Genomic DNA, 18066 nt, shown 5'->3' on the forward strand with positions numbered 1-18066 from the left:
CTAATTAGTCAGTTTCAGTGAGATGAACTCCACTAGCTAATTGGTCAGTTTCAGTGAAATGAACTCCCCTGGCTAATTGGTCAGTTTCAGTGAGATGAACTCCCCTGGCTAATTAGTCAGTTTCAGTGAGATGAACTCCACTAGCTAATTGGTCAGTTTCAGTGAGATGAACTCCACTAGCTAATTGGTCAGTTTCAGTGAGATGAACTCCACTAGCTAATTAGTCAGTTTCAGTGAGATGAACTCCACTAGCTAATTGGTCAGTTTCAGTGAGATGAACTCCACTAGCAAATTAGTCAGTTTCAGTGAGATGAACTCCACTAGCTAATTGTTTTCAGTGAGATGAACTCCACTAGCTAATTAGTCAGTTTCAGTGAGATGAACTCCCTGGCTAATTAGTCAGTTTCAGTGAGATGAACTCCACTAGCTAATTAGTCAGTTTCAGTGAGATGAACTCCACTAGCTAATTAGTCAGTTTCAGTGAGATGAACTCCACTAGCTAATTAGTCAGTTTCAGTGAGATGAACTCCCTGGCTAATTGGTCAGTTTCAGTGAGATGAACTAATTAGTCAGGTTCAGTGAGATGAACTCCACTAGCTAATTGGTCAGTTTCAGTGAGATGAACTCCACTAGCTAATTGGTCCGTTTCAGCTCCACTATTTAGTCAGTTTCAGTGAGATGAACTCCACTAGCTAATTGGTCAGTTTCAGTGAGATGAACTCCACTAGCAAATTAGTCAGTTTCAGTGAGATGAACTCCACTAGCTAATTGGTCAGTTTCAGTGAGATGAACTCCACTAGCTAATTAGTCAGTTTCAGTGAGATGAACTCCCCTGGCTAATTAGTCAGTTTCAGTGAGATGAACTCCACTAGCTAATTAGTCAGTTTCAGTGAGATGAACTCCACTAGCTAATTGGTCAGTTTCAGTGAGATGAACTGGTTGAAGTGCTTCCATTACCCATTTAGAAAAATGGCTAATTCATAGATTGACGACAGCCTATATGCCCTTCACCTATCTGGTTCATGTCTCAAGCCAGCATGGATAAAATTCAATAATTAACTAATAATAGCCATATTCTAATAATTATCATGTGCCAACGTATCGCCTCGGTGAAACTTTCACTCCTGTAGAATTTAAATAATTGGATGATGAAACTCGCAAGAGAACAATTTCCAATGACAACTTTGTGAGTCACACAGCCTCCGACAGTGTGTCCCCTACCACAAATGGTATATTCTGCTATTCTTACAATAAACCTACAGTGTGTGTATAGTCTTCAGTTCTGCATGACACTGTTTCTGACACTGTTTGTTTGTTTATTGATGGTTGTGAAAATGTCCAATGAAGATATTATTACAAATTATCTACTTACAGCGATCTGCTTGTGTTTTCTCCCAGCAGGCCGGCCCTCTTTACAGCTGGTGTTGCTTTTAGAGGATTTCTCTTCTGGTGCCAGCTCTTTGTCCAGTATCGTGCTCTCCCTCTATCAAACAATCACACAACACAATATTATCAATCTCATAGGAAGAATCAGGTAGAATCACAAATTCATAAACCAACCATATTCAAAATGTGACATCAGTCCCCACAACTTTGACCCTAAAATTGTACCCTGAATTCCCTGTATAGCTCTACTATAAACATTCCAAGTTTTCACAACCTCGCATGAACAGTTTAGAATCGCAAGTTTACAGGAAATGCATAGTAAGCATCACCCATAGGATTGACAGGCAGTTTGAATGTGTAATGTGATTCTATTTGTAGTTTAACAGTATACAGTATTTATCCATTCCAACTGTTGAGCAGTTTAAGGTCTCTCAATAGGTCTCCATCCTATTCCTCTTTAGGATGAAGACAATAGGACACATGGGATGTGAATGTCTCTTTGAGAGCAGGACAGTACAGAGCCTGACTTCACCCAGACACATTCCCTAATGACACTGTTACAAAGACACTGTGTGTGTGTGTGTGTGTGTGTGTGTGTGTGTGTGTGTGTGTGTGTGTGTGTGTGTGTGTGTGTGTGTGTGTGTGTGTGTGTGTGTGTGTGTGTGTGTGTGTGTAGACCCCATCCAGCACATTGCCTTTGATTAATAAAACTGTGTCCACCTCGATGCAGCACCCCTGGGGTTTTCTGTCTACCCCGATGCAGCACACCTGGGGTTTTCTGTCCACCTCGATGCAGCACCCCTGGGGTTTTCTGTCTACCTCGATGCAGCACCCCTGGGGTTTTCTGTCTACCTCGATGCATCACCCCTGGTGTTTTCTGTCCACCTCGATGCAGCACCCCTGGGGTTTTCTGTCTACCCCGATGCAGCACCCCTGGGGTTTTCTGTCTACCTCGATGCAGCACCCCTGGGGTTTTCTGTCCACCTCGATGCAGCACCCCTGGGGTTTTCTGTCTACCTCGATGCAGCACCCCTGGGGTTTTCTGTCTACCTCGATGCAGCACCCCTGGGGTTTTCTGTCCACCTCGATGCAGCACCCCTGGGGTTTTCTGTCTACCCCGATGCAGCACCCCTGGGGTTTTCTGTCTACCTCGATGCAGCACCCCTGGGGTTTTCTGTCCACCTCGATGCAGCACCCCTGGGGTTTTCTGTCTACCTCGATGCAGCACCCCTGGGGTTTTCTGTCTACCTCGATGCAGCACCCCTGGGGTTTTCTGTCCACCTCAATGCAGCACCCCTGGGGTTTTCTGTCTACCTCGATGCAGCACCCCTGGGGTTTTCTGTCCACCTCGATGCAGCACCCCTGGGGTTTTCTGTCTACCTCGATGCAGCACCCCTGGGGGTTTTCTGTCTACCTCGATGCAGCACCCCTGGGGTTTTCTGTCTACCTCGATGCAGCACCCCTGGGGTTTTCTGTCCACCTCGATGCATCACCCCTGGGGTTTTGTCTACCTCGATGCAGCACCCCTGGGGTTTTCTGTCTACCTCGATGCAGCACCCCTGGTTCTTTTTGTCTACCTCGATGCAGGACCCCTGGGGTTTTCTGTCTACCTCGATGCAGCACCCCTGGGGGTTTTCTGTCTACCTCGATGCAGCACCCCTGGGGTTTTCTATCCACCTCGATGCATCACCCCTGGGGTTTTCTGTCCACCTCGATGCATCACCCCTGGGGTTTTCTGTCTACCCCGATGCAGCACTCCTGGGGTTTTCTGTCTACCTCGATGCAGCACCCCTGGGGTTTTCTGTCCACCTCGAGGCAGCACCCCTGGGGTTTTCTGTCTACCTCGATGCAGCACCCCTGGGGTTTTCTGTCTACCTCTATGCAGCACCCCTGGGGTTTTCTGTCCACCTCAATGCAGCACCCCTGGGGTTTTCTGTCCACCTCAATGCATCACCCCTGGGGTTTTGTCTACCTCGATGCAGCACCCCTGGGGTTTTCTGTCTACCTCGATGCAGCACCCCTGGTTCTTTTTGTCTACCTCGATGCAGCACCCCTGGGGTTTTCTGTCCACCTCGATGCATCACCCCAGGGGTTTTCTATCCACCTCGATGCATCACCCCAGGGGTTTTCTGTCCACCTCTATTCATCACCCCAGGGGTTTTCTATCCACCTCAATGCATCACCCCTGGGGTTGATGGAACATATGATAATACTAATATAGTTGCTTCTATAAAATGTCTCAGACTGCTGACTTAGAATCTGTTTAGCATTTTAGATGATAATAAAGAAGGTGATATGGACCTGGAGGACCTGATCCTCGATCAGCACTCCAACTAAGACTATTTTGTGAATACAGGCCACCGGGGTTCAATAACAACTGAATAACATGTACTGACTGAGTGTCTTACTGAGTCTGTTGTGGGGCTATGAAGGGAGACAAGCTTGAACAATTAATTGAGGCAGATCAAATCCTGCTTAGCAACCAGCTATAAGCATCACGAGGAGGGAGCTACTGGGAGCTGCTGATGACAAACAGTCTGGACTTTTTAAAGGCAGTCTTATAAGCAGTCATATTATGCAGGCACATTATGGGTAGTAAATCTACAGTAGTATCTAGTACGTGGATCCACTGAGCTAAAATCATTCACATAATCTTCCAAATCTAATCTCCTCCTTATATAAGATTAATCTGACTGTACATTTTCATTATCTGTTGTTTATTTCTCCAGTAGTGATTTCCCTTCTCCTTTCTAGAGCTACGTTCCAAATGGCACCCTATTCCCTACAAAGTGCAAAGAACCCTATGGGTCTTGGTCAACAGTAGTGCACTACGGTATATAGAGAATAGAGTGCCATTTGGGACAAACTACTAGTGCCTGGTTTAGCCTGGCTCCACCACAGGCATATTGGTACTGCGTGGCCTCTCTGAGTGCTACTCTATACAGGATGACCAGAGAGAGACCGAGAGATTCAGTCTACAGACGAGAGAGAGACAGAGAGTCAGTCTACTCTCTGTCTCTACAGACGTGTGGTGTCATGTGATGTGAAGAGCTCCTGGCTCCAGCCATGCTTCAAGCTCACCAACCCCCATGTCACCAAAGGAGTGTGGAAACGAGGTAACCGCAAGGGCAGAATTCTAGAATACGGAATGTTTTATATGCGGCCCTAAATCATGCTCCGTTTGGAGACACCGTCAGTCCAGCCCATGGACATGTCGCCTTCTATTGTATTGTCAAAATCCTCCACATTTTCAATGAAACACAACATACCATTTACAAGACATGACAAATAGACATGGAAACAATAGATGGCATAAAATACAAAGACTATTTTGTTATTGCCTTTTGTGTGAACCCTATAACACACTCTGGCACTATTCGATATCTCTGGCACAATTTCCGTCGGCGGTCGGTTTATTTAAGGCAATGGTTGTTGCTTAGCAACAGGACTACATTGGGCGGGCAGTGTGATGGGAGAGCGTAGTAGAGGAGAGAGAAGAGAGGAAGAGAAAGAGAGGAGGATAAATGTCCCAGTATAACACATAGGGAGAGCAGTTTCAGCAGCAACTGGCTGGCTGGCACAGCATTAGATATAACAGCCAACGCCCCACGTAACAGTAAGAAAACACTGTCACCATTCTAACAGGCACAATGAGAGAGAACACAATCATATTGTTATCAATAATGTAATGCAATTGATCAAATGTATTTATAAAGCCCCTTTCACGGCAGCAGTTGTTACTGTTGTTAATGTGGCTAATGGGTGTCTAACTTACAGTAGCCCAGCCTGACATGTTATGATGTTTATAGTATAACTGTACAGAGTATAGATTAATATGAATCCTTACATACAATGGAAACATCTGGTGGATCAACCTGCTTTATGTTTATTTTCGTATGGAAATGGTAATCAATTACACAGTGGTTCAGATAAATAATGCAAAATAACTCAATGATAAGATCTCTGATCAATATGGGTATAACATGTTATAATAACATTGTAAAACACACTGTTATAAACATATTAACACAGTAACAAAATGTTACAGTGTTTTAATGACAGTAGTTTGGCTTTACATAGCAGTTTGTTTCTCACCATTCTGTTCCCAGGTGCATCGCAGGTGTAGTCTAAGCTTTGGAATGCAGTGGTGTTGTTGGTGGCAACAGTGTTGGACGGCATCGCCAAGAGTGCAAATCGTACGGATGATATTCTCAATGGAAAACAGAAGAAGCTTCAAAATATGAGAAATAAAATCAAAGGAACAAAAAAAATGACGATCCTTCAATGAACCTTCGATGATCCTGCAAAATGAAGAACAACAAATGTAATCATGCACGCTGAAAAACTGTAAATGCAACTATTTATTATTAGAATAATATATTTATTATTACATTGTGATTATTCCTTCGTTTTGTGTTAAGTTGAACATGATTCTAGCCTATATACCTACAGATTGGAATCAATGAATCTCAGTCTCCCTACTATGCCTGCAGTGATCTAATCAGGCAAAAGCAGGGCCTACTAGCATCAAATTGTCAACGGCATGTCTACTCCAGTTGTGCCTTTACTAGTTAGAAAAACATTTTAAGCATGCTTAAATAAATGTCAGTTCTCTCTGGTTTCTCCCGTTTCTCTCACACAATATACCACACGTGTAGAACTGTAGGGCTATATGGCGTAAACGATTACCGGTATATATGCATTATGCATATAATAATCTATATGCAGATTAGATTTTCATTATAGCCCAACACCTGTGGTCAAACGAGACACTCCTTTGCACAGACTGCTGGCTCTATGTAAGGCCTAGCCTACTACCTCTCTGCCTATCGAGATCCATAGCTAGCCATGTGCACTTATAAATACAGTATCAATGTTGATGGTCAATGTTATACTTTTCATCGATTTTTCCAGAAGGCTTGTAAATATAGGCCTAGTCTTGATATAGGCTAAACGTCCTTAGTGTTTTTTGTTATTGCCCCCATTTTCACTAGTTAGTACTACACTACCGTCTACCGATAACTGCCGGAGGTAAAGTGCTCGAGCCACACGTTCACCCACGCGCACAGACAGACTTTCTGACACATTGATACAAATGTTGCATTAATGCGTCATTGGGGACATTTGAATGATAGTTCAAATCAATCTAAACATATTGGTAAATGTAGCATATCACTGTCGTTCAAGTGTAAAATGCATGTTTCCATTTGTTCGTGGGAAGAAAACAATGTTGCGGGAAATGATATTGCAGCTAAAAAACGTGTTACTTTTTAAATGTATATATATATTTTCGTGTGTGAATACAATGTCACCTACTGTTCCATTGTCAGCAAAAATCACAAATATTATGCATTATAACAATTCTTGATTGAATTAACGACTTTATCTATGAACACATGGCTGGCGGTCCACTGCATTTGTCACTGTTGCAGGCTTAAATTACCAAATTGTACACGTATTTGAAGGGGAAATCAGCATCTAACCCGGTGGGACTGTACCGCGTTTATAGGCCACAACCATTTGATGGAGAAAACGCCGTTATTTTCAGACGGGCGTGTATTCTGTAGAAACAATCGCCTTTCTGTATGTACAAATACGCGGTCACCAAGTTCAACTGAGTATCGCAATGTCTAATCACAAGTCAGTCATCACATATCTGCAAAAGCACAAAAAGGAATACGGTTTCCCCCCACCACCACGATCGAATGCAGCCAGTCTTCCTTCCGTTCTAAGGGATCTCACTGACTGTGTGTGTTCCGATAAAGGTTAGCCCTACAGAGGGTTTGGTAATAACGGGCTATGGTTTTTAAACGAGTGAATCACGGTGTTCATTACCCGTTTTGCCAAGTCCCAGGCCAGACCCTTTTTTGTTGTCGCTTGCTCCCGGATCCTCCTTCTTCTTCTCTCCCCGTCCTCCACCACACCAGCCGGCCAGCACTCCGCCAGATGCTCGGCTCACACTGCAGGGGCCAGCGGACCGATAGTGTCTCCACTAGGTCCTAAAGGTAGTGCTGTAACGGCTGCTGCTTCATTGCCATTATGCTAGAATTTATAAACAATATATTTAATTACTGTTTCAAAATCCGATTAAACTCAAATAATTGTTCATTTCTGTGTCAAATATTCAAATAGCCAAAAAGGTTCAGAGTGCCAAGTAGGCACCAGACAGGCATATAGGCTGCAGGTCTATTTCACACTGGTGGCCCTAGGTCAAGGGTCAAACCTCTGGCCATAAACATGAAAATAAACATATAAGAGAGAAATAAAACAATATTAGTAAGAATTAATCAAACCCAATAGCTAATAAATAAGCCTGCAGTCTGCATTGTGTTTATAGTGATTACATAATAATGAATCTTCTGGGAAGGCTTTCCACTAGATGTTGGAACACTGCTGTGGGGACTTGCTTCCATTCAGCCACAAGAGCATTTAGGCCTGGCTCGTAGTCTGCGTTCCAATTCATCCCAAAGGTGTTTGATGGGGTTGAGGTCAGGGCTCTGTACATGCCAGTCAATTTCTTCCCCACCGATCTCAACAAACCATTTTTGATGAACCTCGCTTTTGCACGGGGGCATTGTCATGCTGAAACAAGAAAAGGCCTTCCCCAAACTGTTGCCACAAAGTTGGACGCACAGAATGATATAGGATGTCATCGTATGCTGTAGCGTTAAGATTTCCCTTCACTGGAACTTAGGGGCCCGAACCATAAAAAACAGCCCATAGCATTATTCCTCCTCCACCAAACGTTAAAGTTGGCACTATGCATTCGGGCAGGTAGCATTCTCCTGGCATCCGCCAAACCCAGATTTGTCCGTTGGACTGCCAGATGGCGAAGCATGATTCATAACTCCAGAAAACGCATTTCCACTGCTCCAGAGTCCAATGGCAGCGAGCTTTACACCACTCCAGCTGACGCTTGGCATTGAGCATGGTGATCTAACATGCTGACCACACTGCCCGCGTCGCTTGCGCAAGAATCGCAAAATAAATGTACACATACATGTTATTCAACCATTTCACCCACACTGCCCGCGCGCGTCTGCCTAGCCAGGCGCTAAAATAGAACTTGGTAGTATTTGTGACGCTTGACACACTGCATATACCCACGTGGTGATTGAAAGATGAACTGAGGTCCACACTCCAGTCCAGTTGGTGGTGGTAATGCACGTTAAAGTTGGTTGCCAACCGCCACATAAAGTCCAAAGAAGAAGAAGAAGCCTGAAGGAGGTGAGGTTACGAGAAACAAACTTGGTTTACACTTTTATCTGTGGATTCATTCATTGTCAGAGTAGAGGACCTTGTGCATTTCAGGTAAAATAACAACCCAATTTTTGTATCCCAGGACAAATTAGCTAGCAACAGCAAGCAAGCTAGCTATATTATCATAAATATTTAATGCTTTTTGACCTGTCCCCAAATTAATAAAGTTGGTTCAGAGTTCATTTTGATATTTAAACCTGCGTGTCCTGATCGAGTCTGGTACGGATGGACAAAATCAACACGCGTGCATTGGCACATGCGCGAGTGGTGTGATCAGCATGTTAGGCTTGTGTGCGGCTACTCGGCCATGGAAACCCATTTCATGAACCTCCCTACAAACAGTTATTGTGCTGTCGTTGCTTCCAGAGGCAGTTTGGAACTCAGTAGTGAGTGTTGCAACCGACGCTTCAGCACTCATCGTTTCCACGTCACAATAACAACACTTACAGTTCACCTGGAAAGCTCGAGCAGGGCAGGAATTTGACAAACTGACTTGTTGGAAAGGTGGTATCCTATAACGGTTCCATGTTGAAAGTCACTGAGCTTTTCAGTAAGGCCATTCTACTGCCAATGTTTGTCTATGGAGATTGCATGGCTGTGTGCTAGATTTTATACACCTGTCAGCAACGGGTGTGGCTGAAATAGCCGAATCCACTCATTTGAAGGGGAGTCCACATACTTTTGTATATTTCGTGTACGTCCTGCCTGCTGCTTCAGAGTATGTCATTGTCAGGAGTATAGTGCCAGAGGCTCTAGAGGCTCTTACAAGCACAAACAGAACAAAACCCTGGGGATCAGACAGGCTACAGATATTTAAGGGGGAGGAGGGATGGGAGGGGGGAGGGGGAGAGAGGGAGAGTGAAGGAGAGGAGGCGGAGAGAGGGGAAGGGAGACAGGGAAGGAGAGGGAGGGGAGACAGGGAGGGAGAAAGGGGAGGGAGAGCGAGAGAAGGAGGGGGAGGGAGAGAGAGATCGAGGGAGGGAGGGGTGAGAGACAGAGAAGTGAGAGGGGGGGCAGAGAGAGAGACAGAGAAAGAGAGGGGAGTGAGAAAAAGAGGCAGAACGAGTGAGAGAAAGGGAGAGTGAGGGAAGAGGGGGTGGAGAGAGGGGACGGGGAGAGGCAGCGAGTGGGAGGGAGGAAAAGAGAGAGAGATCCAGAGAGAGGGGGCAGGCTGATGTGGTTCAGTGAGCTTGAAGCATGGCTGGAGCCAGGAGCTCTTCACATCACATGACACCACACGTCTGTAGAGACAGAGAGTAGACTGACTCTGTCTCTCTCGTCTGTAGACTGAATCTTTCGGTCTCTCTCTGGTCAAATGTCATATTATGTATATATACGGTGTTGTAACGACGTGCAAATAGTTAAAACACAAAAGGGAAAATAAATAAACATAAATAAGGGTTGTATTTACAATACTGTTTTTTCTTCACTGGTTGTCCTTTTCTTGTGGCAACAGGACACACACCTTGCTGCTGTGTTTGCACACAGCAAGGTATTTCACCCAGTAGATATAGGAGTTTATCAAAATTGGATTTGTTTTTGGAATTTTTTGTGGATCTGTGTAATCTGAGGGGAATATGTGTCTCTAATATGGTCATACATTTGGCAGGAGGTTAGGAAGTGCAGCTCAGTTTCCACCTCATTGTGTGGGCAGTGTACACATAGCCTGTTTTCTCTTGAGAGCCAGGTCTTTTTCTTGTCTGTAGAGTAGACTGAATCTCTGTCTCTCTCGTCTGTAGAGTAGACTGAATCTCTGTCTCTCTCTTGTCTGTAGAGTAGACTGAATCTCTGTCCCTCTCTTGTCTGTAGAGTAGACTGAATCTCTCTGTCCCTCTCTTGTCTGTAGAGTAGACTGAATCTCTCAGTACCTCTCCTGTCTGTAGAGTAGACTGAATCTCTGTCCCTCTCTTGTCTGTAGAGTAGACTGAATCTCTCAGTACCTCTCTTGTCTGTAGAATAGACTGAATCGCTCTGTCCCTCTCTTGTCTGTAGAGTAGACTGAATCTATGTCCCTCTCTTGTCTGTAGGTCTGAGTCCCTCTCTTGTTCAGTCAGAGTAGGACTGAATGTCCCTCTCTTGTCTGTATGACACAGACTGAATCCAACAAAGAGGAAGAATCTATGGGAGGTTCAGTCAAGGACAGAAGCATGATGACACAACCCAACAAAGAGGAAGAGGGAGAGAGAGAGAGAGAGAAAGAGGGAGAGCAGATGGAGAGGAGAGCAGGAGCTGTGTCTGGGGCTGCTCTTACTGACCCTCACACAGACAGATGGGTGGACGGACGGAAGGACAATGCACATACACAAGCACACAAACATATTATTTGCCTGGTATGATTAGGGCCCTGTGTTTTGGACAATCATTTGACATGACCTGGATTTTAACCTTTATTATAAATATTATTCATAAAAAATGTCCCCTTTTCTTTTTATGGCAGATGATCCAGCACCATACACAGACAATTGCTTACATTTTTGGTGTAATTCTCATTTCTGGAAAAGGCTAAAAATAGAGGTTAAAATCTAGGTCATGCGACATGATAGTCTAAAACACAGGGTCATAGTTATGATTACAGTTATGCAAACATCAGGAGATATTATTTGTGATTGGAGGATATATGACTCCCTGCAGGCCAATGGCAATCTTACCCGATAGCAGGGAGTTGTTTCCCAGAAAAAATAACCACTCAGTGGTTATTTTATATATATATATATATATATATATATATATATGTATATAATTAAAACATTTTTTAACACAAATTCTTATTTACAATGACGGCCTACCCTGACAAAACCCTAACCGATGCTGGGCAAATTGTGCGCCACCCTGTGGGACTCCGAATCACAGCCGGTTGTGATAGAGCCTGGAATCGAACCAGGGTCTGAAGTGATAACTCTAGCACTGAGATGCAGTGCCGTAGACCGCTGCGCCACTCGGGTGCCCCTAAACTGTAAAGTTATGACAGTCACATTTCTTTCAAGGCCATATTCAACAGGACAGTACACACAGTGCCTTCAGAAAGCACATCAGTACTTCATCTACATAAATATTCACAGCCCTTTACTATGACACTCCAAATTGAGCTCAGGTGCATCCTATTTAATTGACATCTGATTAATTTAGCAGACACTCTTATCTAGAACAACTTACAGTGTTGAGTGTCTACTTTTTCGTAGTCCTTTGATCCTCCTTGAGATGTCACTACAACTAGATTGGAATCCACCTGTGGCCATTTGGACATGTTTTTAGAAAGAAACACACCCGTCTATATAAGGTCGTACAGTTGACAGTGCATGTCAGAGCAGAAACTATATAATGAAGTCCAAGGACCCGTTAGTAGATCTCTGAGATAGAATGGTGATGAGGCATATATCTGGGGGAGGGTAGAAAACTATTTGTTGTGTTGAAAGTTTCCAATAGCACAATGCACAACACATCTTCGGGAGATGGAAAAAATATGGAACTTCCCAGACTCTGCTTAGAGCTGCCCATCCGACCAAACTGAACCACAGGGCAAGAAGGACCTTGGTCAGGGAGGTGACCCAGAACCCAATGACCACTCTGACAGAACTACAGAGTTCCTTGGCTGAGATGGGAGAACCTGCCAGAAGGACAACAGTCTCTACAGCACTTCACCATTCTGGGCTTCATGGGAGAGTGGCCAGACTGAAGCCACTCCGGCAAAAAATGCACAACAGCACGCCTAGAGTTAGCAAAAAGTTTACATGAATGACTTTGTGATCAGAAGGCAAAAGATTATGTTGTCTGATGAGACAAAAATTGAACGCTTTGCAAAGTGTTATGTCTGGAGAAAACCAGGCACAGCTCATCACCTGTCTAACACCACCCCTACTGTGAAGCATGGTGGTGGCAGCATCATGCTATGCGGATGCTTTCCAGCAGCAGGGACTGGGAGACTGGTAAGGACAGAGGGAACAATGAATGGAGCCAAATACAGGCAAATCCTTGATGAGAACCTGCTTCAGAGTGAAAACAACCTTAGACTGGGGGCAAAGATTTACATTCCAACAGGACAATGACCCCAAACATACAGCCAATGCAACGTTGGAATGGCTTCAGAACAAGAATGTGATAGTCATTGAGTGGCCCAGCCAAAGCCCAGACCTGAATCCATTTGAAAACCTTAGGAAAGACTTGAAGATTGTCAGAGCAGCTCACAAATTACTGCACCTGTACATAGCCCATCTGTAAACAGCCCATCCAACTACCTCATCCCCATACTGTATTTATGTATTTATCTTGCTCCTTTGCACACCAGGTATCTCTATTTGCACATTCATCTTCTGCACATCTACCATTCCAGTGTCTAATTGCTATATTGTAATTACTTCCTTAATATAGTAAAAGTGACATTTTTAAAAATGTTTAAAAAAAGATTGCTTTTCACAACCGCTCCTTCTAACTTGAGAAAATATGCAAGTAAGAATGGGAGAATATCCTCAAATCCAGATGTGCAAAGCTGATACAGACATACCCAAGATGACTCAATGCTGAAATTGCCGCCAAAGGTCGAGTAAGTCAAGGGGTATGAAAACTTTCTGAAGGCACTGTCTGAAGTTCAAACGATAACAGACTAAATACTGTTAAAAGGCATCACATCACATCAAAGCATATCAAGTTTTTAAATATTTTAATACATTTCACAATTGATTCATTGTATTTACAAAAGACAGTGGTCATGTGACATAAAACCATGTTTTTAAAATGAACATGAGAAACAAATGAATACCAGAAGCATATCAGTATATAACACATAGAAAGATAAATAACATTTCGGGAAGCTTATGGTTTGTCATTTTGCCATTTTTTTTGTCATTTTCTCTCTGCAAACAATAAAACAATTATAATGTGCAGCATGTACCTTTCTATTTACTCTGTTGGCTAGAAGGAAATCATTCTAGAATGGTTGGGAGTTCTTGAACGAGTGGTACTGTAGCTCTAGAACAGTTTGTAACTATAACTGTTTATGGCTCTAGAACGGTTGGTAGCTCTAGAACAGTTTGTAGCTGTAGAACTTTTGATAGCTCTAGAACAATTTGTAGCTCCAGAACAGTTGGTAGCTCAAGAACCGTTTGTAGTTCTAGAACTGTTGGTAGCTCTAGAACAGTTTGTAGCTCTAGAATAATTTGTAGGTCTAGAACTGTTGGTAGCTCAATAACAATTTGTAGTTCTAGAACTGTTGGTAGCTCTAGAACAGTTTGTAGCTCAAGAACTGTTACTGGTTCTAGAACTGTTGGGGGTTCTACATTTTAAGGAAGACCAAGTAAATGTATGGCCGGGATTTTATCATGCAAAATATGGACATCAACAACAACAACATATGGAATGTAGTTATATCTGTATAATGACACACAAAGTCTGCATTTTTGGCACAAATGTAAAGGCTGAACAAAAGTACTCTACTTTTCCTCCTGAACAACAATAAATAAATCCTATTTTTCCACAAGGTAACTGACTGAGACTAAAACTCCTACTTAAAAGGCTGATTGATGTTCTTATATCTGCATGAATGGGTTTTGACTTTATTCAGCACTTTATACAGAACATCTAGGCAGTAGGCACAAACTCAAATCATAATATTCCTATCTGTGAGCGGAGTGAAGAGGGAAAACAATAACAGACTTTTCAGAAGGTTTTATCTCAGCACTTTCCTTAGATCTTGAATATACAGTACCAGTCAAAGGCTTGGACACACTTACTCATTCAAGGGTTTTTCTTCATTTTTATTATTTTCTACATTGTAGAATAATAGTGAAGTCATCACATCTATAAAATAACACATATAGAATCATGTAGTAACCAAAAAAGTGTTGAATGAAAATATATTTGAGATTCTTCAAAGTAGCCACCCTTTGCCTTGATGACAGCTGTGATAACACAGGTGTTTGTGGATGCTATGTTATCTGATGCAGCACCATCACTCTCCTTCTTGGTCGAATAGCCCTTACACAGCCTGGAGGTGTGTTGGGTCATTGTCCTGTTGAAAAATACATGATAGTCCCACTAAGCGCAAACCAGATGGGATGGCATATCACTGCAGAATGCTGTGGTAACCATGCTGATTAAGTGTGCCTTGAATTCTAAATAAATCACTGACAGTGTCACCAGCAAAGCACCCCCACACCTCCTCCATGCTTCATGGTGGGAACCACACATGCAGAGATCATCTGTTCACCTACTCTGCGTCTCACAAAGCCACGGAGGTTGGAACCAAAAATCTGAAATTCGGACCAGACCAGAGGACAGATTTCCACCAGTCTAATGTCCATTGCTCATGTTTCTTGACCCAAGCAAGTCTCTTCTTATTATTGCTGTCCTTTAGTAGTGTTTTCTTTGTTGCAGCAATTTGAACATGAAGGCCTGATTCACAGTCTCCTCTGAACAGTTGATGTTGAGATGTGTCTATTGCTTGAACTCTTTGAAACATGTATTTTGGCTGCAATCTGAAGTGCAGTTAACTTTAACGAACTTATTCTCTGCAGCAGCGGTAACTCTGGGTCTTTCCTGTGGCGGTTCACCTGAGAGCCAGTTTCATCATAGTGCTTGATGGTTTTTGTGACTGCACTTGAAGAAACTTTCACATTGACTGACATTCATGTCTTAAAGTAACGATGAACTGTCATTTCTCTTTGCTTATTTAAGCTGTTTTTGCCATAATATGGACTTGGTCTTTTACCAAATAGGGCTATCTTCTGTATACCACCCCTACCTTGTCACAACACAACTGATTGGTTCAAACGCATTAAGGAAAGAAATTCCGCAAATGATATTTTAACAAGGCACACCTGTTAATTGAAATGCATTCCAGGTGACTACGTCATGAAGCTGGTTGAGAGAATGCCAAGTGTGTGCAAGCTGTCATCAAGGCAAGGGGTGGCTATTTTGAAGAATCTGAAAAATTAAAATCTATTCTGATTTGTTTAACACTTATAATTTCATAGTTTTGATGTCTTCTATTTTATTCTATCAATGATCAATGATTTAATTCCACTAGCAAACTAAAATAACACCCAGAATGATAAGATCACGTAAAATAAGTAACCAAATAAAAACATCACATTTAGAACAACGGATAGTTAGAATCCACTTCTTCGTTCTTCTATTCCTGGACACAGTGTAGTAGGTTGATAAGGCCTTGTACTTCGTTTAAAGGATAGCTGACTGTACTTTACACATTATCTCAATGCTAAATGTTCAAGTACAACTTCAGTACAGTTCATTGCTTAACCAGTGTTTCAATTTAGCGTAAACATGTTGTTATTATTATGTAATATCATGACGTGAACCAAACCCTACTCTTCACCGTCTGGCCCTTTATCGTGTCACATTGCTAAACCTAACATTTATTATCTAGTTATTAATTTCAGTGCTTTATTTCAGAGATAAATGCAAACCCTGAACAACAGAAATGTCTGTCGATCAGAAGAGTGTTTTATTGTATCTGATATCCTCCTGATTCAACAGAGTCAGTTTCCTGCTCTTGTCCACCCCACATCTGTTCTCTGCTCTAAATCATTCAATATTCTAAACCAAAACCAGACTTTCTGTCTGGTTAACCCCTCTTGCCTTGTCTCCTAATGATCTGTCCTTCCAGCTGTCTGGTTAACCCCTCTTGCCTTGTCTCCTAATGATCTGTCCTTCCAGCTGTCTGGTTAACCCCTCTTGCCCTGTCTCCTAATGATCTGTCCTTCCAGCTGTCTGGTTAACCCCTCTTGCCTTGTCTCCTAATGATCTGTCCTTCCAGCTGTCTGGTTAACCCCTCTTGCCTTGTCTCCTAATGATCTGTCCTTCCAGCTGTCTGGTTAACCCCTCTTGCCTTGTCTCCTAATGATCTGTCTTTTCCAGCTGTCTGGTTAACCCCTCTTCTGCCTTGTCTCCTAATGATCTGTCCTTCCAGCTGTCTGGTTAACCCTCTTGCCTTGTCTCCTAATGATCTGTCCTTTTCAGCTGTCTGGTTAACCCCTCTTGCCTTGTCTCCTAATGATCTGTCCTTCCAGCTGTCTGGTTAACCCCTCTTGCCTTGTCTCCTAATGATCTGTCCTTCCAGCTGTCTGGTTAACCCCTCTTGCCTTGTCTCCTAATGATCTGTCCTTCCAGCTGTCTGGTTAACCCCTCTTGCCTTGTCTCCTAATGATCTGTCCTTCCAGCTGTCTGGTTAACCCCTCTTGCCTTGTCTCCTAATGATCTGTCTTTTCAGCTGTCTGGTTAACCCCTCTTGCCTTGTCTCCTAATGATCTGTCCTTCCAGCTGTCTGGTTAACCCCTCTTGCCCTGTCTCCTAATGATCTGTCTTTTCAGCTGTCTGGTTAACCCCTCTTGCCCTGTCTCCTAATGATCTGTCCTTCCAGCTGTCTGGTTAACCCCTCTTGCCCTGTCTCCTAATGATCTGTCCTTCCAGCTGTCTGGTCAATCCCTCTTGCCCTGTCTCCCAATAATCTGTCATTTCTGCCATCTGGTTAACCCTTCTTGCTGTGTGTCCCAATAATATGTCCATTTTAAGAAATATAGCAGTCTAGCACATGCTCAGACCAATCCAATGCTTTTAAATGCAGTAGAAAGGCCAGATTATTGAGACGCAGGGTTGCTGTCTGCTCCCTCCAGACTCTTTAATGATTACACAGCAACTGACCCCTAAACAAGCAGGTCTGGAGCCCATTAGGGCCTAGCCTACTGACTATTAGTTAACCACACATTTTGAATATGTGACCCAAATTGCGCCCCATTGGCTATATAGTGCACTATTCTTGACCCACTGGGCTGATTGCTCTGGTCAAAAGTAGTGCACTATGTCAGGAATAGGGTGCCATTTGAGAGTCACCACTGCATTCCATCTACCGCTACAGTTCCCAAGTCACATGAACATGTTCCAGTCCTCGTTTCTTTTAAGCCATCAAAGCTAGTCTTATCTGTGCACAACTTTTCTGTGTCGGCCTCCTGTCGTCACCTATGTACAGGTGAGTATGTTGTAACGAAAGATCACAATATAATATTCATTTAAAACTAATGTCCTGAGTTCCTCTCCCTCGCTTTGCTTTATGTGGTCAATAAATACGGTCACTACTGAGTGACTAGTTTAGTGGATGAGGGACGAGACACCATGTAGAGTTTTAAATGCACTTTAAAATACATTTAGTAGCTTCTCTCACTTTGTTTTTTTTCTATAAAATATTAACTATGAGAAGAATTAATCCAATTCTAACAACGGGACATTTCCCTGATTAAAATAAACAACAGCCCCCATAGGCTCCCTACGACCAAACAACCCTCATATTTTTGCAAAAGGGTGTCTCGCGGCAGAGTGAGCACATAGTAGCAGCATTATGTGACTCAATGGTTACGTCCCACAAATGGCACCCTATTCCTTATATTGTACACTACTTTTCACCAGAGCCCTATG

General features: G+C 43.1%; 1 protein-coding gene across 1 annotated transcript in view; it reads right to left on the minus strand.

Moving 5' to 3' along the window:
* LOC118368079 (DNA (cytosine-5)-methyltransferase 3A-like) overlaps positions 1-7341 on the minus strand; it is a 76116-nt gene extending 68775 nt beyond the window's left edge. The window contains exons 1-3 of the mRNA XM_052496600.1: positions 7222-7341; positions 5482-5687; positions 1373-1483 (exon numbers count right to left, since the gene is read on the minus strand). Coding sequence (XP_052352560.1) covers positions 1373-1483; positions 5482-5565 — 195 coding nt within the window. The 5' untranslated portion in view covers positions 5566-5687; positions 7222-7341. The remainder of the gene's footprint in view (positions 1-1372; positions 1484-5481; positions 5688-7221) is intronic.
* Positions 7342-18066: the final 10725 nt, after the last annotated feature.

The sequence above is a fragment of the Oncorhynchus keta genome, chromosome 35, assembly GCF_023373465.1.
Source record: "Oncorhynchus keta strain PuntledgeMale-10-30-2019 chromosome 35, Oket_V2, whole genome shotgun sequence".
NCBI lineage: Eukaryota > Metazoa > Chordata > Actinopteri > Salmoniformes > Salmonidae > Oncorhynchus > Oncorhynchus keta.